The sequence below is a fragment of the Salmo salar genome, chromosome 09, assembly GCF_965601325.2.
Source record: "Salmo salar chromosome 09, fSalSal1, whole genome shotgun sequence".
Taxonomy (NCBI): domain Eukaryota; kingdom Metazoa; phylum Chordata; class Actinopteri; order Salmoniformes; family Salmonidae; genus Salmo; species Salmo salar.
The window spans coordinates 74,029,200-74,053,143 of record NC_138299.1 but is presented as its reverse complement, the minus strand read 5'-3'; the positions used below and the strand labels follow the sequence as shown (position 1 = coordinate 74,053,143).

The 23,944-nt window shown below is 45.1% G+C and overlaps 1 protein-coding gene across 1 annotated transcript; it reads left to right on the top strand.

The window, feature by feature from the left end:
• The first annotated feature begins 6,264 nt into the window (after positions 1 to 6,264).
• LOC106611782 (cystine/glutamate transporter) lies at positions 6,265 to 23,835 on the top strand. Its single transcript, XM_014212358.3, has 12 exons — positions 6,265 to 6,951; positions 7,593 to 7,719; positions 8,728 to 8,843; positions 9,098 to 9,223; positions 18,540 to 18,639; positions 18,810 to 18,854; positions 18,948 to 19,071; positions 19,733 to 19,836; positions 20,217 to 20,313; positions 20,596 to 20,745; positions 21,433 to 21,610; positions 22,686 to 23,835. The coding sequence occupies exons 1-12, from the start codon at positions 6,669 to 6,671 to the stop codon at positions 22,739 to 22,741; spliced, it is 1,506 nt and encodes a 501-aa protein (XP_014067833.1). The 5' UTR covers positions 6,265 to 6,668; the 3' UTR covers positions 22,742 to 23,835.
• Positions 23,836 to 23,944: the final 109 nt, after the last annotated feature.

Sequence of the window (23,944 nt, the reverse complement as noted above, 5' to 3'; positions counted from 1 at the left end):
TCTGCCGGAAGTGTTGGCCCACTCATCGTTTTGTTGCGTTATGAATCGCTGTGCTAATTGTTTTTATTAAGAACACTGCCTCTACTCTAGCATATTCTTCAGTTCTAGAGGGGCTTACAGTATCAGGTTTGACAAGTGTTCAGATGCTTCACAGCAAATTGTCCAGTGTTGAGTGAAATGTAAAGGTACAACCCATGACTGTATTTCTTAGTGACAGAAACATGGTTATTGAATCCGTTCATATTCAGTCCTGTGGCCTTCATCAAGTGAGATCCTAGGCGAATATTATCACAAAAATGATGACAATACATTACATACACTGAGTGTACAAAACTTTAGGAACACCTTCGTAATATTAAGTTGCACACCTTTTTGCACTCAGAACAGCCTCAATTTGTTGGGGCATGGACTCAATACAAGGTGTCGGAAGCATCCCACAGAGATGCTGGCCCATGTTGACTCCAATTCTTCCCACAGTTGTGCCAAGTTGTCTGGATGTCCTTTGGGTGTTGGCCTATTCTTGATACACAAGGGAAACTGTTGAGCGTGAAAACCCCAGCAGCATTGCAGTTCTTGACACACTCAAAGCTACCATACCCCGTTCAAATGCACTCTGAATGGCACAATTCATGTCTCAATTGTCTCAAGGCTTAAAAATACTTATTTAACCTGTCTCCTCTCCTTCATCTAAACTGATTTAAGTGGATTTACCAAGTGACACCAATAAGAGATCATAGCTTTCACCTCGATTCACCTGGTCAGTCAATGTCATGGAAAGAGCAGGTGTTCCTAATGTTTTGTCTACTCAGTGTATAAACAGTTTATATAGACATTCACAGACACATATAGAGATTAGCTTAAACATATATAATATGGCCTTACTTTGAAGGCCTAGTTTTACCCTAACACAGTGGCCTGAAACTCCTGGCTTACAAGTGACATCAGGTTGTCACACCCTAATCTGTTTTACCTGTCTTTGTGCTTGTCTCCACCCCCACCAGGCATCTCCCATCTCCCCCCATTATCCCCTGTGTATTTATACCTGCGTTTTCTGTTTGTCTATTTGTCTGTTGCCAGTTTGTCTTGTCTCATCAAGCCTTGTTTTTCCATACTCCTGTTTTCTCTAGTCCCTGTTTTCTAGTCCTCCCGGTTCCGACCAGTTCTGCCTGCCCTGACCCTGAGCCCGCCTGCCATACCATTCTGCCTGCCCTAACCCCAAGAATGCCTGCCGTCCTGTACCTATCTGACTCTGACCTTGTTACGAACCTCAATCTGCCCTGTGGTTTAATAAACTACTCTGTGTATTGAACCTTCCGTCTCCTGTGTCTGCATCTGGGTCATATCCTGAGTTGTGTTAGTACGAACTGGCCCTGACTGACCAGCAGACTCGGACCAGCTCCGCAACGCTGTCTCCTCCCAAGGAGCCACCATTGGAAGATGCGAGGAGTTACTTCAAAACCTTATGGAAGGACTCCACAACTTGGCAGAACACCACGACCGCACTTTCAATGCATTGCCGGAGCAATTCCCCAGATATTTTACTAGGCAGCAAGCCTCTATGGTAACCCCCCATGGTAACCCCCCAGACTCTCAGTAATCCCGCTACCAGCAGCACTTCTTTCCAGCCTATCCCGGCTTCCTGAGAATGCTGCTTACCTCCTCCGGAGCGCTACTCTGGAGATCCAGGAACCTGCCGAGCGTTTCTCTCCCAGTGCTCCCTCATCTTTGAGCTGCAGCCCTGTTCGTTTCCCTTGGATTGCTCAAAGATAGCGTATCTTATGACCCTGAAGTCAGGGAGGGCTCTTGCCTGGGCGACAGTGGTGTGGGAGCAAAAATCCAACATTTGCCTCAGTCTGGAGGAGTTCATGGTGGAGGTTAGGAAGGTGTTCGATTCTCCATTGTCCAGGAGAGAGGCTGCTCGGAAGCTACTCCAACTGCATCAAAACTTCCGTAGTGCGTCAAAACTCCAGTAGTCTGGCCACTGAGGGTGCCTGGAACCCGGAATCTCTTTTTGACATGTTCCTTCATGGATTATCGTTGGAGGTTAAAGACGAGCTCGCAGCCCGGGAGCTTCCCATGGACCTCGACTCTCTCATAGCCTTGATCTTACGGATCGATGGGCGGCTATGGGAAGAAGAGGTCTGTTCCCTGTCATGCTCGCTCGACCACTGCTCCCACCTTGTCTCAGAGGAATCCCGGAAGTTCCCGATGCCCACCTTACCAAGAGAATCCGATGTCACCCAAGTTCCCATGGGAATCACCAAGGGCGGTCAACTCGCCTCTTCCAGAGCTCAAGCTACTGGGAAGGGCTAGAATGTCTCCGGATAGTTTACGGGACTCCACCTGAAGGGGCAGGTCCCGAGTGGAAAGCCATACCCCGAGCCAATAGGGGGGAGCAGTGGTCCGGTGGCGAACCTCCTGTCGCCGATACCTGGATGTGGTCTTCAGAAGAGCGGCCCGGGCTCTCTTCCATTTACGGCCATAGCGGCGGACTAACATCTGGGCAGAGGGTATGCTGACTTCTTCCTCTTGCTCAGGGAAGAGCGGGGGCTGATATCCTAAGGAACACTTGAAGGCCGAGAGACCAGTGACCCAGCAGGGAAGGGTGTTACGGGTGTATTTCACCCACATGAGTTGCTGGCTCCAGGTGGTGGGGTTAGCGGACACGAGGCAACACAGAGCTGTCTCCAGGTCCTGATTGGCTCGCTCCGACTGGCCGTTAGAATAAGGGAATGCGGAGACATCAGGAACCATGGAAGGCCACCAAAAGCGTCGTCAGTTGAAAGCCAGGGTCCGATGGGAGCCTGGATGGCAGGTCAGTAACTCGAGGAACGTGCCCATTCCAGGACCGGGGAACGGGCAGTGTTCGGGAAAAACATCCGGTAAGCTGCGCCTTACGGACCAGGCTCTCTATACCCCAGATGAGTGCAGCCGCTAGACAGGTAAGGAGGACGGTCTCGGGTCAGATGGAGTAGCAGCTGGGCTATACAAAAGTCAGAGTGTTTCAGGCTTCACGTTCTTGGACTCCGGGCGGTAGGATAGAGTGAAATTGAAACGGGTGAATAACAGGGCCCAACGAGCCTGCCTAGAGTTGAGGCGCTTGGCGGTGCGGAGATATTGCAGGTTGTTATGGTCAGTTCACACTAAGAATGGGTGTTCCGCCCCCTCCAACCAGTGCCTCCACTCCTCCAATGCCATCTTGATGGCGAGGAGTTCTCGATTTCCCACATCATAGTTCCTCTCAGCAGGGGTAAGACGATGGGAGAGAAAAGCGCAAGGGTTCTGGGCAGAACGCTGGGACAGGACAGCCCCCCCCCTCCGACGTCCGAGGTGTTGACCTCCACCACAAACTGACTGGACGAGTCCGGATGGATTAAGATGGGGGCTGTAGTGAATCAATGTTTGAGGTTCGAGAACGCCCAGTCAGCTGCTGGAGACCACATGACTCTAACCCGGGCCGTAAACTTTCCCCCCGATTCATCGGCCCTTTCCCCATCTCTAAAATCCTTAGCTCCTCTGCTGTTCGTCTTCGGTTGCCCTGCACCCTCTGTATACATCCCACATTTCATGTGTCTACGATTAAACCTCTGTCTTACAGCCCTTTGTCTCCTGTTTTTCTGAGTTGTGTTACAGGTATGCAAGTCAAATTATGCTGCACAGTGTAATTCCTATTAGAATCCAGCCATAGTTAGGATATCCAACAGATGGAATTTGTATTCACCGACAACCTGCATTCACAGTGGCTGTCAAGTTTAGGAACATTGATACATGAGACAACCTAATCAATCAATATACATGAAAATGATGGCTGTGGTGTTGATGGAAATGGTTTACTCTGACAAAAGCACACTCTCACACTCAACTGTGGTTATTAAGACCAACAGTGGGGTTCCTTTACACCACTGACTTTATTTATTTAACTCTTACAGTGTTAATTTAACTCCTGAATAAACACTGTGTGTGTTATGGCCCAGGTTAACCAGTGCTGACATTATTATCGCTGCTGCAGCTCAGCTAAACAAACTGTCTGAGCTTCTGTTTTAATAACCAGCGTTGAGCACACACACACACACACACACACACACACACACACACACACACACACACACACACACACACACACACACACACACACACACACACACACACACACACACACACACACACACACACACACACACACACACACACACACACACACAGAGGAGAGCGCACGGGAAAAGCAGAGAGGTTTTGTCCGGTTTCTCTTTCTTCTCATAGTGTTTGATCCAATAGAGAGAGTGAGGACCCTCCGCTTACCATGGGGCCATGCTCTGTCCTGTCCCCCTTCACTAACACGCACAGTCGCCCTTGTCTCTAGTGTCAGAATCCATAACCCAGCTCTGATTCAGGTCACTGACAGCATGCTGTGGTGTATCATATTCATCATCATCGCTGGATTCATGGTGGATATTGACCAACAGTCAAGCTGGGAGACCACAGAGACTGTAATCAATATTGTGGGCCAGATACAGGCAGAAGGCCTCAGAGTCAACTGGCCTCGTTACAAAACCATTTTTTTTCAGAATTGAAGTTGAGTAGTTTGAAGGATAGTCTTTTTATGGGACCAGTACACTGCTTATATGTGTGTACGTCATTGAGCAAGCGAGGGGAATGGAATATTTTAAGACGTTAGAAAGATACACTCTTTCTCCCTTTCTCTCCCTATGGCTCTCTTTCTTCAGTTCCCCTCAAACAGTTGCCCTGGCAAGGATAGCTTGCCTGAGGGGGAGCGTATCAAATCTGCAAAGAGATTTTCTCCCCACACAGAGGGAACAGAAAAAAAACCCTCTGTCGTTTCTGTCCGTCTGTTGTTTGTCACCAACGGGTGTAAGGGTGTTTTTGTGTGATGGCAGTTTAGAAAGGCTGTTTCAAACGTGAGACTGAAATTGTGTCATCGTCATGGTGACTGAGTCGGTGACTAGGCAACATCAAACTCCTGAGAATTCTCAAAAAAATGGTCACCGTGACAACACTATGGTTACAGGATCTTGGAACCGTTGGGCACCGTTGGAGTGTTAAACAATTGGATTATGATGAAATGCTTTTCATAGCATTTGATTTTATGAGAATCTTTTAGTTCTTTGAATGTCTATTCATTCCAAAAAAGCTGCAACTTGTAGATAAGGGAAAGTTATTTTGGACAAAAGAGGAAACAAATCACTGACTGTTGTTTTGATTTGAGTACAAGTAGTATACCAGGACAAAAGTAACACTGAAATGTAAATTGTGACGCTGCAAATGAGTAGTGTAGAGAGGTTTTATAACCTTGTATCACCTGTGGCAGGCAGCTGTAAACCAAGAAAACCCATCTCCAGGTGTTCTTGGTTGACTCACTGGAAGGCGACTGGAACCACCAGCCTTTTCAGAGCCAATATGGCACCTTGACCTAGAATTCCAAGGTCTTTATCTCAAACCAAGGCTTCTGACCCAGTTTGTCTGGCAGCTTATCAGGAAGAGATACAGTTGCTGTACTGGTATGAATGGTAGGCTCAACTTTTCACCTTGAAGAAGGCACAGTGATGCCGAAACATTGGTGGTTTACCCAATAAATTACTGGGACCTTGTATAGAGTATGCAACTCTCTTTATGTATTTTTATTGACCTACTTGTCAAAGGAAGTTGTTTGAAAAAGAATGACACTCCCTCACAACTTTTAAACAATGCTTGAATAAAGATTGGGGGAAAAAAGTTGTTTGCTTTTCCATTGTTTGGTTGGTGGCGATTGCTGAGTGTGGTAAGGAGGTTGATCTTACTGGAAGCCTTGTGTGTATTCACAAGGCTAGTTGTGGTAGCTTGTAGTCAATGACAAGTCCAGACCGCAGGCGTTGACGATGACCGCGTGTCATGTGACGTGTGACATCAGAGCGCTTTGGCATCGGTTGCATCAGTTCCACTAGTTTCTGGTCCCCCTTTTGTTTTGGGATAACTGTGTTGTGAACTCTCAGGTGATTATCCAGATACATCATTGACATCCTGAGGTAAAGGGTGCCCAACGCAGACACCTCTGAAACACTACCAGACAACACTACCAGACAACACTACCAAACGGGTTCTGCAGTGAGGCACAGTGACAAGCCAGATAGTAAGAGGTTTGGGAGAGTAGGAACGCTGGAGAGAGATAGACAAAAGAGGGCCAGGGAGAAAAAAGTTTTAGAGGCATTAAGTGGGAGAGTAAAAGAGAGAGAGAGAGAGAGAGCGACTGAATGAGTGGGGCTTTAGAGCGAGATTAGAGTGTGTGTGTGTGTCTGTGCGTGTGAGTGTGTCTGTGTGTCTAAGAGAGAGAGGGAGAGAGTGGGAGAGGCCATTCCCAAGAGGTTTGGTCTAATTCCCAGTGGTAGAAGTTCTTTGCACAGCAGGACCAGTAACAGACTGCTTTGTCTGACTAACCCACTCTTCTGTATTCTCAACAGCAGGGCACTGCAGACGGACGGAAAAAACCTTAAGGTTGTTTTGGGACCCATAGTGCCAGAAAGGTGAGGGGTGTGTGTGACACATTGGGTGTTGGAGAGAGTGTGTGTTTGTGTGTGTGTGTGTGTGTGTGTGTGTGTGTGTGTGTGTGTGTGTGTGTGTGTGTGTGTGTGTGTGTGTGTGTGTGAGAGAGAGAGAGAGAGAGAGAGAGTACAAGGATGACCAGGAGGTCAGTCAATGATGAGGGGACTGGGGTGAACAACACCACCCAAAATGGGGGACACCCGGGGGATATCCCTGCCCCAAAAGAGGAGCCTGATGCTCCCAACGGAAAGGTAGAGTTGAGGAAGAAGGTGACCCTGCTTCGGGGAATCTCCATCATCATCGGGACCATCATCGGAGCGGGAATCTTCATCTCGCCCAAGGGAATCCTGAAGAACTCTGGGAGTGTTGGGATGTCTCTGGTGGTGTGGATTGCCTGCGGAGTGCTATCCCTGTTCGGTGAGTCACACGTAGTTGTTGCCAGGAGGGAGGAGACATACCTGAGTAAAAGTGTGCTGAGTGGTTTTATGATGCGTGCGAACTGAAGCTATGGAGGATGGAGAATTTGTGTTTTTATTGCTGTTCAGCCCATTGGGTTACAACACCCCTGCTTCCCCTTCCCTGAAGACACTAGAGTTGAAGCATCCCAAATCAAAGTGCTAAACTTGTAAAACAGCTTTTCTTGAGATGATGAGTGTGAATGAAAGCTTCGGGGGGTGGATGAACTTTGCTAACTGTCTGCTGCTATGGAAAAGCTTCCGCTTCTACTCTTGTATTATTTCATTATATTACTGTTATTACAGAAGCCTTACGGTAGCTACTGCCTTCTAACTAACCATCTAACTGCTGAAACAGCAATTACCCTTTACGCTAACCTCTCTCTCTCTCTCTCACACACACACACACACACACACACACACACACACACACACACACACACACACACACACACACACACACACACACACACACACGATTATGAATACAATGAATCACATTTTCCTCTTATAGCCAGTTATCTGCTGTTGCTGATGCTGCCAATGTTTTATAGCTGGCCAGCCACTCCCCTGTCCTAAACCTTTCCCTTTTTTCTTTCCCAGGGGCCCTGTCCTATGCAGAGCTGGGAACCAGCATCCAGAAGTCCGGAGGACATTATACCTATATCCTGGAGGCCTTTGGACCACAGATGGCCTTCATACGCCTCTGGGCTGACCTCATCGCCATCAGGTAGGTGTGTGTGTGTGTGTGTGTGTGTGAGACAGAGACAGCAGCAGGAAGGGGGGATAGATACTTGCAACAAGGTGTGTGTATATCACTCTATATTGTCTGTGTGTGAGAGAGAAGGGGATGGGCCTAGTGTATATATCTCAGCATTGTAAAGATAGCAAAGCCTTTTGGATCCCATCCTGGTCCGTTGATACCCGTGGTAGCAGAGCAGTGTAAACAAACCTGCTATACTATACTATACTGTACTGCAGGTTAACCCAGGCCAGGGGGGATGTATGGTTTTGAGTCTATGGAAAATGAACAGCAATCTGGGGATGAGCCCACAGACTATGCAACAGTTATTAGATTATTGGCCATATACCAGGTTGGTGGTATATGGCCAATATACCACGGCTAAGGGCTGTATCAAGGCATTTCACGTTGCGTCGTGCCTAAGAACAGCGCTTAGCCGTGGTATGTGGGCGGCAGCGTAGCCTAGTGGTTAGAGCGTTGGACTAGTAACCGCAAGGTTGCAATATCGAATCGCTGAGCTGACAAGGTACAAATCTGTTGTTCTGCTCCTGAACAAGGCAGTTAAACCACTGTTCCTAGGCTGTCATTGAAAAGAAGAATTTGTTCTTAACGGACTTGCCTAGTTAAATAAAGGTAAAATATACCACACCCCTTCTGGCTTATTTCTTAAGTATTGCCTGGATATTTCACTGTAATTGCCTCAACTGAACCTAGAAAACATATTTGAGTCAGTAACCACTGAATATCAGTAACTATAGTTATTTGACTGTTATAGACTGTTAGTGTCAGGGGAAGCTAATAAACAGTTGTGAGGTTGGGTAAGACAGGTTCGTGTCAGTAGAAGGTCACATGCTCCCCAACATTCTGAACCGTGAGTAATGCCCCAGATCTCACATCTTTGTGGGTTAGCGTTTCCGGTCACAGTGTTTGTTTGGTAAACGTGTATGTTTGGGTCAGTGTTTTTGGGTCTGTGTGTGACAGTGTTGTCTGTTCTAGACCTGCAGGGTTGGCAGTGATATCCCTGGCCTTCGGACAATATATCCTGGAACCCATATTCATGCCGTGTGGAGTGCCAGAGATCGCTATCAAACTGGCCACGTCTATAGGAATAAGTATGTCTGAGATTGATGCTACAGCATTATTATATATATATAATAATATATTGAATTGAACAAACTTTGGACTATGGGATTTTTGTGCTTATCAGTGAGATGGTTCAAGTGAAGGTAAGGTACCAGTCAGTCTCACAAAGTGTGTGTGTGTGTGTGTGTGTGTGTGTGTGTGTGTGTGTGTGTGTGTGTGTGTGTGTGTGTGTGTGTGCGTGTGCGTGTGCGTGTGCGTGTGCGTGTGTATTCCTGCTCCACAGCATCAGTGATGTATCTCAACAGTATGAGTACGAGCTGGACAAACAGGATTCAGATCTTCCTCACCTTTAGCAAGCTGCTGGCCATCGCCATCATCATCGTACCTGGCCTCTATATGCTCTTCAAAGGTAAGCCTTCGTCATCATCGTCATCATCATCACCATGATCATTAGCATCAACACCATCGTCATATGTGACCGACCGCCTCAATTCTATCTTATGTAGCAAAGTTTGAAATTGTGTTTTTTTACATTTGATACGAGTAGAGACTCAGAGCTTGAAAATGATATATCATACACTGCAGTTGAGGAACAATGTAATTCTGTTTTGAAAGTCAACTTGTAACCCCACTTTTGAGAAAATGGACCTTGACTGTTTTGGTACAACTACTGGAGAGCTCTTCTTTGTCAACACCCATTCAGCATCACTCACACCCGTTTAAAATGCCTCTCCTGTGAAGTAGTGACGTGCGACATACGCCAAGTATCGTGAAACGAGTCACATATGTTACACTGAATTAAAACCACAGAAATAGCATGTTAATACTTACATCACATTGAACTCCACACTCTTTCATGACTCCTCAAAAACATTGAAATCCCTGAAAGCTTGAAAATCTTTGTGGTACATAGTGTTATGTTTGTTACAGGGACATTCCACAGATCCCCACCACTTGACCAACATAGCTATACTTAAAAACTTTATAGGGATAGACGTGCCGCTACCTCGACAACATCCGGTGAAATTGCAGAGCGCGAAATTCAAAAATACTAAATTCGTAATATTAATCATTCATGAAGATACAAGTGTCTTACATCATTTAAAAACGTAACTTCTTGTTAATCCAGATTTCAAAAAGGCTTTATGGCGAAAGAATACCATGTGATTATCTGAGGACAGCGCCCCGCATACAAAAGCATTAAAAACATTTTCCAACCAAGCAGATGCATTGCGAAAGTCAGAAATAGCCATAAAATAAATCCCTTACCTTTGAAGGTCTTCATCTGGTTGCAATCACAAGGGTCCCTGTTACATAACAAATGGTCCTTTGTTCGACAAAGTCCTTCTTTATATTCCAAACAAGTAAGTTTATTTGGCGCGCTTTATTCAATTATCCACCTGCTTCCCCCTCGTTCAAAATGCATACAAAATGAATCCCAAACATTACCAATAAACTTGGTCCAAACATGTCAAACAACATTCCTAATCAATCCTAAGGTACCCTAATATGTAAATAAACGATCAAATTTAAGACGGAAAATAGTATATTCAATACCAGAGATAAATAAATAACCTCAATAATCTTTTCGCAAAACCAAAGTTCCCAATTACACAATGAATGGTCGTTTTGTTTGATAAAGTCCTTCTTTATATCCCAAAAATGTCCATTTATTTGGCGCGTTTGATTCAGAAATATACCTGTTCCAACTCGCCCAACATGCCTACAAAGGAATGTAAAAAGTAACCTGTAAACTTGGTCCAAACATTTCAAACAACATTTCTAATCCAACTTCAGGTACCCTAATATGTAAATAATCGATAAAATTTAAGACAGAATAAATCGTGACGAAGAGGTGCGACATACACTAACTCAAAATAATCTCCCACAAACCCAGGTGGGAAAAACAACCACTTAAATATGATCCTCAATTAGAGACAACGATTACCAGCTGCCTCTAATTGGAGATCATCCCAAAAAAACAACATAGAAAAACAGAAACTAGAACCACACAACATAGAAAATACAAACTAGACAAACCCCCTGTCATGTCCTGACCTACTCTACCATAGAAAATAAAAGCTTTCCATGGTCAGGACGTGACAACCGGAGAAAAACAATGAGGAGCGCGCTCTCATTCACGCGCACCAAAAGACTAGAGTCCACCTGAGTGACACTTAGAAAGAATACGAATACTTCTTCATTTAAAAAAAAACATAGAACCATTTCTAAAGACTGTTGACATCTAGTGGAAGCCACAGGAACTGCAATCTGGGTCCTAATAATTAGGCTTTCTCATAGAAATGCATTGGAAAGTACAAAATCCAGAAAAACGCATGTAAAAAATGTTATAAATTGATTTGCATTTTAATGAGGGAAACAAGTATTTGACCCCCTCTCAATCAGAAAGATTTCTGGCTCCCAGGTGTTTTTTATACAGGTAATGAGCTGAGATTAGGAGCACACTCTTAAAACCTGTCTAGGATAGGGGGCAGTATTTTCACGGCCGGATAAAAAACATACCCGATTTAAACTGGTTACTACTCTTGCCCAGAAATGAGAATATGCATATTATTAGTAGATTTGGATAGAAAACACTCTAAAGTTTCTAAAACTGTTTAAATGGTGTCTGTGAGTATAACAGAACTCATATGGCAGGCAAAAACCTGAGAAGATTCCAAGCAGAAAGTGGCCTGTCTGCGAATTTGTAGTCCTTCTGTTGCTTCTCTATCGAAACTACAGTATCTGAGCTGTTACGTGACACTTTCTAAGGCTTCCATTGGCTCTCTAAAGCCTTCAGAAACCGGATTGAGGCGTCTCCTCTCTCTGGGCAGATAATAGCAGCTCAGTTTGTCAGTGGACTGCCTGGTGACAGAGAGATTGGAGATGCGCGGTCACAAGACCTCGCCATTTTTTCTCTTCCTTTTTGAATGACTACAACATTGTCCGGTTGGAATATTATCGCTATTTTACGAGAAAAATAGCATAAAAATTGATTTTAAACAGCGTTTGACATGCTTCTAAGTACGGTAATGGAACATTTCAATTTTTTTGGTCTGGAAATGCGCTCGCGCGTTACCCTTTGGATAGTGACCTGAACGCACGAACAAAACGGGGTTATTTGGACATAACTATGGATTATTTGGAACAAAAACAACATTTGTTGTGGAAGTAGCAGTCCTGGGAGTGCATTCTGACGAAGAACAGCAAAGGTAATAAAATGTTTCTAATAGTAATTCTGAGTTTAGTGAGCCCCGAAGTTGGCGGGTGTCTGAATAGCTAGCCTGTGATGGCTGGCCTATGTACTCAGAATATTGCAAAATGTGCTTTCGCCGAAAAGCTATTTTAATATCTGACATAGCGATTGCATAAAGGAGTTCTGTATCGATAATTCTTAAAATAATTTATGTATTTTGTCAACGTTTATGATGAGTAATTTAGTAAATTCACCAGAAGTTTTGTGTGGGAATGCTAGTTCTGAACATCACATGCTAATGTAAAAAGCTGTTTTTTGATATAAATATGAACTTGATTGAACAAAACATGCATGTATTGTATAACATAATGTCCTAGGAGTGTCATCTGATGAAGATCATCAAAGATTAGTGCTGCATTTAGCTGTGTTTTGGGTTTTTGTGACATATATGCTTGCTTTGAAAATGGCTGTGTGATTATTTTTGGCTGTGCACTCTCCTAACATAATCTAATGTTTTGCTTTCGCTGTAAAGCCTTTTTGAAATCGGACAATGTGGTTGGATTAACGAGAGTCTTGTCTTTCAAATGGTGTAAAATAGTCTGGTTGAAAAATTGAAATTATTGCATTTTTGAGGTATTTGTATTTCGCGCCACGTTCTTCCATTGGATATTTGGCGAGGCGTTCCGCTAGCGGAATGTCTAGATGCAAAGGGAGTGCTCCTAATCTCAGTTTGTTACCTGCATTAAAGACACCTGTCCACAGAAGCAATCAATCAATCAGATTTCAAACTCTCCACCATGGCCAAGACCAAAGAGCTCTCCAAGGAGGTCAGGGACAAGATTGTAGACCTACACAAGGCTGGAATGGGCTGCAAGACCATCGCCAAGCAGCTTGGTGAGAAGGTGACAACAGTTGGTGCGATTTTTTGCAAATGGAAGAAACACAAAAGAACTGTCAGTCTCCCTTGGCCTGGGGCTCCATGCAAGATCTCACCTCGTGGAGTTGCAATGATCATGAGACCAGTGAGGAATCAGCCCAGATGTGACGATCGTCGTCGAAAGGAGTAGACCAAAGCGCAGCATGGTAAGTGCTCATGATATTTCTTTATTTAACTCAGAACACTAAAACAAAACAATAAACAACGGAAAACGAACGTCACGTTCTGCAGGCTATCTGAGCTGTACAAAAACAAGATCCCACACTGAAGGAGGGAAAAAGGGCTGCCTAAGTATGATTCCCAATCAGAGACAATGATAGACAGCTGCCTCTGATTGGAAACCATACTCAGCCAAAACAAAGAAATACAACACATGGAATGCCCACCCCACACCCTGACCTAACAAAATAGAGAAATAAAACGTCTCTCTCAGGTCAGGGCGTGACAGTACCCCCCCAAAGGTGCGGACTCCAGGCCGCAAACCTGAACCTATAGGGGAGGGTCCGGGTGGGCATCTACCCATGGTGGCGGCTCCGGTTCGGGGCGTATCCCCCGCTCCGCCCACTGATCCCTCCGCTTTTTTGCCACCAGACTGTGGATCGTCGTCGGAGGAACCGGACCGTAGATCATCACCGGAAGCTCTGTACTGCAGGCCGCCGCTGGAGGCTCTGGGCTGCAGGCCACCACTGGAGGCCCTGGACTGTAGACTGCCGCTGGAGGCTCTGGACTGCAGACCGCCACTGCAGGCTCTGGACTGTAGACTGCCGCTGAAGACTCTGGACTGCATACCGCCGCTGAAGACTCTGGACTGCAGACCGTCATTGAAGACTCTGGACTGCAGACCGTCGTTGGAGGTTCCGGACTGTGGACTGTCTCAGGAGGTACCGGACTGGGGACCGTCACTGCAGGCTCCATGCCATGGATCATCACTGCAGGCTCCGTGCCATGGATCACCACTGGAGGCTTTGTGCCATGGATCATCACTGGAGGCTCCGGGCCATGGATTATCACAGGAGGCTTTGTGCCATGGATCATCCCTACAGGCTCCGGGCCATGGATCATCCCTACAGGCTTCTTGCCATGGATTATTACATTTACATTACATTTAAGTCATTTAGCAGACGCTCTTATCCAGAGCGACTTACAAAATGGTGCATTCACCTTATGATATCCAGTGGAACAACCACTTTACAATAGTGCATCTAAATCTTTTAAGGGGGGGGGGGGGGGTTAGAAGGATTACTTTATCCTATCCTAGGTATTCCTTAAAGAGGTGGGGTTTCAGGTGTCTCCGGAAGGTGGTGATTGACTCCGCTGTCCTGGCGTCGTGAGGGAGCTTGTTCCACCATTGGGGTGCCAGAGCAGCGAACAGTTTTGACTGGGCTGAGCGGGAACTGTGCTTCCTCAGAGGTAGGGGGGCCAGCAGGCCAGTGGTGGATGAACGCAGTGCCCTTGTTTGGGTGTAGGGCCTGATCAGAGCCTGAAGGTATGGAGGAGCCGTTCCCTTCACAGCTCCGTAGGCAATCACCATGGTCTTGTAGCGGATGCGAGCTTCAACTGGAAGCCAGTGGAGAGAGCGGAGGAGCGGGGTGACGTGAGAGAACTTGGGAAGGTTGAACACCAGACGATTATCACTGGAGGCTCCAGCCCATGGATTATCACTGGAGGCTTCGTGCCATGGATCATCACTACAGGCTTCTTACGTGGAGCCGGAACAGGTCTCACCGGACAGGGGAACGTCGCTGGAGGCTCCGGACTGGGGGACGTTGCCAGAAGCTCTGGATTGGGAACTGTCGCCGGAAGCTCTGGACTGGGAAAGCGCACTGGAGGCCTGATGCGTGGGGCTGGCACAGGTGGAGCCAGACTGGTAACACGCACCTCAGGGCAAGTGCGAGGAGCAGGAACAGGACACACCGGACTGGGCAGGCGCACTAGAGACCTGATGCGTGGGGTGGCACAGGTGGCGCCAGACTGGTGACACGCACCTCAGGGCAAGTGCGAGGAGCTGGCACAGGGCGTACCAGACTGGAGAGACTCACTGGAGGCCGGATGCGTGGAGCAGGCACAGGATATACTGGGCTGTGGAGGTGCACTGGAGGTCTCGAGCATAGAGCTGGCACAACCCGTCCTGGCTGGATTCTTACTTTCGCCCGGCAAATGCGGGGCGCTAGCACAGGACGCACTGGGCTGTGAATGCGCACTGGCGACACCGTGCGCATCACCGCATAACACGGTGCTTGCTCAGTCACTCGCTCCCCACGGTAAGCACGGGGAGTTGGCACAGGTCTCCACCCTGACTCTGCCAATCTCCCCGTGTGCCCCCCCAAAAAAATATTTTGGGGCTGCCTCTCGTGCTTCCGTCGTTGCCGTGCTAGTTCCTCGTCTTGTCGCCGCTCTGCTCTCGCTGCCTCCACCTGTTCCCATGGGAGGCGATGCCATCCAACCTGGATCTCCTCCCACATCCAGGATCCCTTTCAGTCCAGGATGTCTTCCCAGGTCCATTGCGCCGGACCACGCTGCTTGGTCTTTTTGTGGTGGGGTCCTCTGTGACGATCGTCGTCGAAAGGACTAGACCAAAGGGCAGCGTGGTAAGTGCTCATGATATTTCTTTATTTAACTCAGAACACTAAAACAAAACAATAAACAACGGAAAACGAACGTCACGTTCTGCAGGCTATCTGAGCTGTACGAAAACAAGATCCCACACTGAAGGAGGGAAAAAGGGCTGCCTAAGTATGATTCCCAATCAGAGACAACGATAGACAGCTGCCTCTGATTGGAAACAATACTCAGCCAAAACAAAGAAATACAACACATAGAATGCCCACCCCACACCCTGACCTAACAAAATAGAGAAATAAAACGTCTCTCTCAGGTCAGGGCGTGACACCAGAACTACACGGGAGGATCTTGTCAATGATCTCAAGGCAGCTGGGACCATAGTCACCAAGAAAACAATTGGTAACACACTACGCCGTGAAGGACTGAAATCCTGCAGCGCCCGCAAGGTCCCCCTGCTCAAGAAAGCACATATACATGCCCGTCTGAAGTTTGCTAATGAACATCTGAATGATTCAGAGGACAACTGGGTGAAAGTGTTGTGGTCAGATGAGACCAAAATGGAGCTCTTTGGCATCAACTCAACTCGCCGTGTTTGGAGGTGTTTGCTGCCTATGACCCCAAGAACACCATCCCCACCGTCAAACATGGAGGTGGAAACATTATGCTTTGGGGGTGTTTTTCTGCTAAGGGGACAGGACAACTTCACCGCATCAAAGGGACGATGGACGGGGCCATGTACCATCATATCTTGGGTGAGAACCTCCTTGCCTCAGCCAGGGCATTGAAAATGGGTCGTGGATGGGTATTCCAGCATGACAATGACCCAAAACACACGGCCAAGGCAACAAAGGTGTGGCTCAAAAAGAAGCACATTAAGGTCCTGGAGTGGCCTAGCCAGTCTCCAGACCTTAATCCCATAGAAAATCTGTGGAGGGAGCTGAAGGTTCGAGTTGCCAAACGTCAGCCTCGAAACCTTAACGACTTGGAGAAGATCTGCATAGAGGAGTGGGACAAAATCCCTCCTGAGATGTGTGCAAACCTGGTGGCCAACTACAAGAAACGTCTGACCTCTGTGATTGCCAACAAGGGTTTTGCCACTAAGTACTAAGTCATGTTTTGCAGAGGGGTTAAATACTTATTTCCCTCAATAAAATGCAAATCAATTTATAACATTTTTGACATGTGTTTTTCTGGATTTTTTTGTTGTTATTCTGTCTCTCACTGTTCAAATAAACCTACCATTGAAATTATAGACTGATCATTTCTTTGTCAGTGGGCAAACGTACAAAATCAGCAGGGGATCAAATACTTTTTTCCCTCACTGTAATAGCTACAAAGTGTCTGTAGACTTGGTGTTCTGCCATACCAATGTTCATTGAACATCAGTCATTTAAGCTTTAAGAGGGTTATTATTTGCCTCTTTGCAAGTGTGTTCCAAACCTCTTGACGGTCGCCTAGGATAGGGGGCGCCACAGCGCATTTTGAAAAAAATTAGTGCCCATTTTAAACGGCCTACTACTCAAACTCAGAAGCTAGGATATGCATATAATTAATACTTGTGGATAGACAACACCCTAAAGTTTCTAAAACTGTTTGAATGGTGTCTGTGAGTATAACAGAACTCATATGGCAGTGAAAACCCCGAGACAGATCGAAACAGGAAGTGGAATTCTGAATTGCGGACTCAACTTCATCACGTTGCCTATTAATCACACCGTGAGCTATGGTTCATTGAGCACTTCCGATTGCTTCCACTAGATGTCCCCAGTCTTTACAAAGTGATTTGAGTCTCCTACTGTGAAAACTGACAGAATGACACGCTGTGGAACGTGGTCACACGGAGAGGGCCATCACCATTATGACGCCGGCGCCCCTGGCTACCCTCCCCTTTCGAAACGTTTATAAAGACAATGCAATCGTCCCCCTTGAATCTTATTGGAGCTCTGGTTGAAAAAGTCCCTAAAGATTTATGTTATACAACGTTTGACATGTTTGAACGAACCTAAATAAGAAAAAAATGCATTTTGTTGAAAGAGTAGCCCCGCGCACGTCGGAACTTTTGGTGCAGCCTTCAGAACGCTCTAACAACAACAAGCTAATGGAACATAAAGGATGAACTTTTTAGAACGAAAATACATTTGTTGTGGACCTGGGATTCCTGGAAGTGCCTAAGGATGAAGATAATCAAAGGTAAGGGATTATTGACAATAGTATACAAGACTAGATTTGATATGCGATTGTTCCAAGATGGCGCTGACCTGTATTGCTAGCCTATTGTTCTGAGTATCGCATCCCCTTTTATCGAAAGTGTGATTACCCAGTAAAGTTATTTTTAAATCTGGCATTACAGGTGCTTTCAAGAGATATTCATCTATAAATCTTAGAATGACAATATTACATTTTAAAAATGTTTTTGAATAGTAATTTAGTAAATTGTAGCGTTGTTTCATCGGATGCATTTGAGGGAAAATAGTTAGTCAACGTTACGCACCGATGTAAAATGCTGTTTTTATATATAAATATGAACTTTATCGAACAAAAGAATGCATGTATTGTGTAACATGATGTCCTAGGTGTGTCATCTGATGAAGATTGTCAAAGGTTAGTGCTACATTTAGCTGTTTTTTGGTTATTTGTGATGCATGTGGTTGGTCGGAAAATGGCTATGTGGCTACTTTTACGATATACTCCTCTAACATAATCTAATGTTTTGCTTTCGCTGTAAAGCCGTTTTGACATCGGACAACGTGGTTCGATTCAGGAGAGGTGTATCTATAAAACGCTATAATTTGAAAAAAAAATTGAATTTTTTTTAAATTACATTTTGTTATGCTAATGGCGATAGGATTTTTCGCTGGATGTAAGGCCGCACAGGGGTTGAGGAATACACTACATACAGTATGTGTGTGTTGTACTGGAATGTTCTTACGGCTGCAACTACCGAGAAAGATGTGTATACCTTGTCAAACACTCAACAAGTTTTGATATTTTATGGTGAACGTGTTATTCCTTCTTTGTGTTTATGTGCAGGGGAGACTAAGAACTTTGAGAATGCATTTGAGGTCAGTAATATCAAGCTCACAGGCCTTCCTCTGGCCTTTTACTCTGGGATGTACGCCTATGCTGGATGGTAGGTATGGACTTCTTATAACTTAACTAGCTGTAATATCTAATTCTACCCTTTTCATGAAGCCAACTAGTGTAATGCATTATTACTTGTCATGAGCATGTATGAGCTCTTGTAAGGTACAGTATTTCCAAATGTAATATTATTGTAAAGCTCCAACTTTCTGCCGGCAGGTTTTATCTGAACTTCGTGACTGAGGAAGTAGAGAATCCAGAAAAGTGAGTTCATCCTCCTCATTCCATATCTTGTTCACGTACAATAGGTTTTCCTGATCGTAATATCGTTGGTCTCAAATGTTTACGTATCCTCAGGACTGTCCCATTGGCCATCTGTATCTCCATGGCGATAGTGACTTTCTGCTACGTGTTGACTAACGTGGCGTACTACACTGTGATGTCAGCAGAGGAGCTGTTGGCATCACAAGCCGTTGCCGTGGTAAGGCATCCAACAAGCTCACTGCCTATTGGCCGATTTGATCGACACTGATCCTACAACCACCCACCGCTATTGGCTGGCGTTAACATAAGAGTCCTATGTATTTCTGTGTGTGATGTATTGATACACTTGAGGCGCATTGACTGCAGTCACACACCTTGTTCATCAGCGCTTCATCAGGCCATGATGGTGTCTGTGGTGTTGCTCTCCTGCACTCTAAACTGTAATCAGTAGACCTCCAAGCCCAACACCTCTGCTTCCCAGTATGGCCTTATGTGATTCCACAGTCCATCCCTCTCAATGATAATTAAGTAATCTTGCAGTCTTAATGACATAGCCATAGACAGAGACTGTATACTGATCTCAGACCTGTTTGGAGAAGGGGGAGGGTTATTCACTAAAAGGGCTTTGATCTGATCAGATCTTTCTAATGGTGTTAGTTTCCTTACGGTTTTATAGGTCTGTGATGTTGCTCTTAAGGAAAGTGTGAGAGCATTGGAGCTACGCATATGTTCGTTAGTTAGATAATAATTGAATTGAGGATCTTTTTCTGCATCTCTTTGTCCCTGTTTAGTTCATACTCTCTCTCTCTCTCTCTCTCTCTCTCTCTCTCTCTCTCTCTCTCTCTCTCTCTCTCTCTCTCCGTCTGTTTTTCCTGCAGACGTTTGCAGGGAAGATGATGGGGAACTTTTCGGTGGCGGTGCCGGTATTTGTAGCCTTGTCGTGCTTTGGTTCGATGAATGGCTGCTTGTTCGCTTTCTCAAGGTGGGCTGCGTCAACTCAGGTGTCAAACCGCAGCCTTCGCTAGCTTCTCCTGCCAAGGAGAATGAAAAATTGCCTTCCCTTCCCAACACAATGTTTGAGGACTGTGTGAGAGGAATCTAATCTTATCTTTTTTTTTCAACTGCCAAACCCTGTTAAGCAGAAGTTTAGATGTGTGGTATAGTGGTATAGTGAAAACACAATAACTGACATTGCATTTCTGTGTGAAGGTCAGTTATGACTGTCAGTAGTTGACTTTCATGTGTAGTTTTCATATATTGGATTTTTTTAGACACCGCTTACAAAGAAGATGATGAAGTGTTGTTGTTGAAGGTATTTTTCATTTCATCCTGAAGATTGTGTGATTGTGTTGGTCATTCTAGAATGTTCTACGTGGCATCACGCGAGGGCCATCTCCCTGAGGTTCTGTCCATGATCCACGTCCGCAGACACACTCCTTTGGCAGCCGTCCTCGTTCTGGTCAGATAAATGTTTTAGTTTTTTTCATACACACATATCGCTCTTTACTGTCTTTATGAGGACCTGCTCTACAGGGTCCACAATTAAAACTTTGCATTTCTGTATTTATGCTTTAACTGTTAATTAACATGCTTTGTGGGTACATGTCAGCATCTCTGCCACTTCCTCATTGGATCCGTATGTTTGTTTGTTTGTTTCTCTCTCTATCTCTCTCTCTCTCTCTGTGTGTATGTGTGTGTTTGTGTGTCGGACTGTCCATTCTTTCTATGTGTGTGTTTACAGTACCCTATGACGGTGTTCCAGCTGTTTGTGGGAGATATCTACAGTCTGTTGAACTTCATGAGCTTCCTCCGCTGGCTCTTCATTGGCGTGGCTGTGCTGGGCCTCATCTACATGAGATACACACGCCCTGACATGCCACGCCCTTTCAAAGTCAGTCCAACACACGTGAATCATCAACCATCAAATCATCAAATGTATCTATAAAGCCCTTTTTACATCAGCAGTTGTCACAAAGTGCTTATGCACACACACACACACACACACACACACACACACACACACACACACACACACACACACACACACACAGACGCAGATGCACGTAGACATAAACACATCAAAGGGCGATTAGGACATCGCTCCTTCTGTGCCACTGCATGTGGCCGTGGAGGCCGATGCACGAGCCGCCGATATGCAAGCATCTTGCACACATTTTTTATTTTTATTTTATTTATTTCACCTTCATTTAACCAGGTAGGCTGGTTGAGAACAAGTTCTCCATTTACAACTGCGACCTGGCCGAGATAGAGCAAAGCAGTGCGACACAAACAACACAGAGTTACACATGGGATAAACAAACGTACAGTCAATAACACGATAGAGAAGTCTATGTACAGTGTGTGCAAATGTAGTAAGATTAGGGAGGTAAGGCAATGAATAGGCCAATAGTGGCGAAATAATTGCAAATTAGCAATTAAACCCTGGAGTGATCGATGTGCAGACAATCACATGGACAGAGTATGAGTCTGTCTAATGGCTGTCTTGTTCAAAACAACTACTGAACACTTTACTATTTACACTCTTGACTCCTTTGCACTTTTTTGTCTGTCTCTCCAGGTTCCTCTTTTCATTCCAGCCATTTTCTCATTCACCTGTTTCTTCATGGTGTTCCTCTCTCTCTACTCCGACCCCGTCAACACAGGGATAGGATTCGCCATCTCCCTGACAGGAATCCCAGCCTACTATGTTTTCATTGTGTTTGACCGCAGACCCAAGTGGCTACAGGACGGTTTAGGTAACACGCTACCTACATTTAGAAGGCATTTACTAGACATCACTGTGAAAATCACACATACTACTGGCATATGGACAGGATTGATTCATCTTTATAAAGCAATTGTTCAACTCAAGGGATTAATCGGTGCGTCAGTGGACCATTAAACTATCCACTCATAGTTTACCACACATAATCAATTTCCAATCAATTTTCAGCATGGCATCCTATCGAAATTGAAGCATGAATCCCAACAATGTGTCCATGTTGACACTTTGGAAATAATATTGTCCTAACGCTCCATAATTATTGGGACAGTGAAGCATTTTGTTTCTTTTGGCTCCAAACTCCAAAAGTTTGGTTTTGAAATCAAACAGTAACAATGAAGTTAAAGTGCAGACTGCCAGCTTTCATTTGAGGGTATTTTCATTCATATCGGGTGAACTGTTTAGAAAGTACAGTACTTTTTGTACATAGTCCCCCATTTTAGGGGAGCCAAAGTAAAGGGGACAGATTCACTTGATATTTGTGCATCTATAACTTTCTCACTCATAATTATTCAGGATTCATTCATACGTAATCATGGTAACATCCACATTCATGTAGAAGTGTTTCGAAACATATTCTACTCATATTTACAATAAAAGTGACAATACATTATTCTTGTTTTTCTTCTATTGGGCACAAATCTGAACACATCCAAAACAAACAGCAAATGTATCCAGCAAATTTGTAGAGTCACACGCTTGATGTAGTCATTGTGTGCTATGAATATGGGACCAAATATAACGTTTTACTACTTTAATACACATATAAGAGAATTTGTCCCAATACTGTTGCTCCCCTAAAATGGGGGGTGGATAATTTACAAAAAGTGCTTTACTTTCTAAACGGTTCACTCAATGTGGATGAAAAAAACTTCAAGTTAAAGCTGACAGTCTGCCCTTTAACCTCGTAGTCATTGTTTGATTTCAAATCCAACGTTTTGAACTATAGAGCCAAAAGAAGAAAGAATGCTTCACTGTCCCAATAATTATGGAGGGTACTGTAACATGGTATCATAATAGTTTTTCTATGTGTTTTATTCTGTCTCCAGATTCCTTCAACAGATCTGTCCAGATCATCCTGGAGGTGATCCCAGCGGAACACTGACACTCCTTCACACCATATCCCCACACCGATGGCCTCTATTGCACCGTTTCATAGAATAAATTATTATGACTCTCCCATCCTGCTGTCCTTATCTAGGCAGGCTTAGCCCTGCTCTGCTCTCACATTTCACATTACCAATTCAAACCGCCTGAATACTTGCTCCTCTCTCCTCACTCAAGCATTTGAAATGGAATGGCCAGGCAGGCAGGGAGGTGAGGCTGTGGCTGTGTGTGTGACTGTGTGTGTGTGTCTCCCTGTGTGAGATTTGCAGGTAATCCATCTCTGTAACCCCTACCCTCTGGCTCCAGTCTGCAGTGGGAGCCCAGCCTCTTAGAAATGCAACAGCTTTTATTGTTGATGAGATGCGGCAGAGCCAGGGAATCCCTGTAAGCTTGGAGTATAACTATCTTTGGCAGCAATCACAGCTAGCTTTAGTCATTGTTACAGCTAGCATTAGCCACAATCACAGCTAGCGTTAGCCACAATCGCAGCTAGCGTTAGCCACAATCGCAGCTAGCGTTAGCCACAATCGCAGCTAGCGTAAGCCACAATCGCAGCTAGCGTTAGCCACAATCACAGCTAGATTTAGCCACAATCACAGCTAGCATTAGTCATTTTTACAGCTAGCATTAGCCAAAATCACACCTAGCAGTAGGTCAAAGTCTTTGCTTGCCTTAACCATTGTCACCTCTAGCATTAGCCATAGTCACTGACTGCTACACCTCAGACAACACTGGATACTCAGTTTTCTCCAGATCATTCAGGATCAGACTATACAACACACATAAATTAAGCCTAAGGCTACCTATAGTTATTTCTATATTTTAGGAAATGAAGACAGATCAGTGAGTGTTAATTGTTGTGTGTTGTATAGTCTGAGTAAGACAAGCACTCCCTTTGCACTATCAGAACAGTAAACTCATACTCAATCTACAGATGCCTGTGAAACATGATGTCCTTAAGCACATGACAACCAACGTTAATGTGATAATGTTTGATCTTTTTTGAAACATGTATGTTCAGGACATTGAAATTATGCCCTGGAGAACCTGATATCCGATTTCATAGAACAATAAAAACACTTTTGTATCGGGTATACCACTATTTGTACAATACAAGGGATACAGCATCTTATTTTCACTTAGTGAAGATGGCAACCTTAAGAGGTCCGTCCGTCCGTCCGTCCGTCCGTCCGTCCGTCCG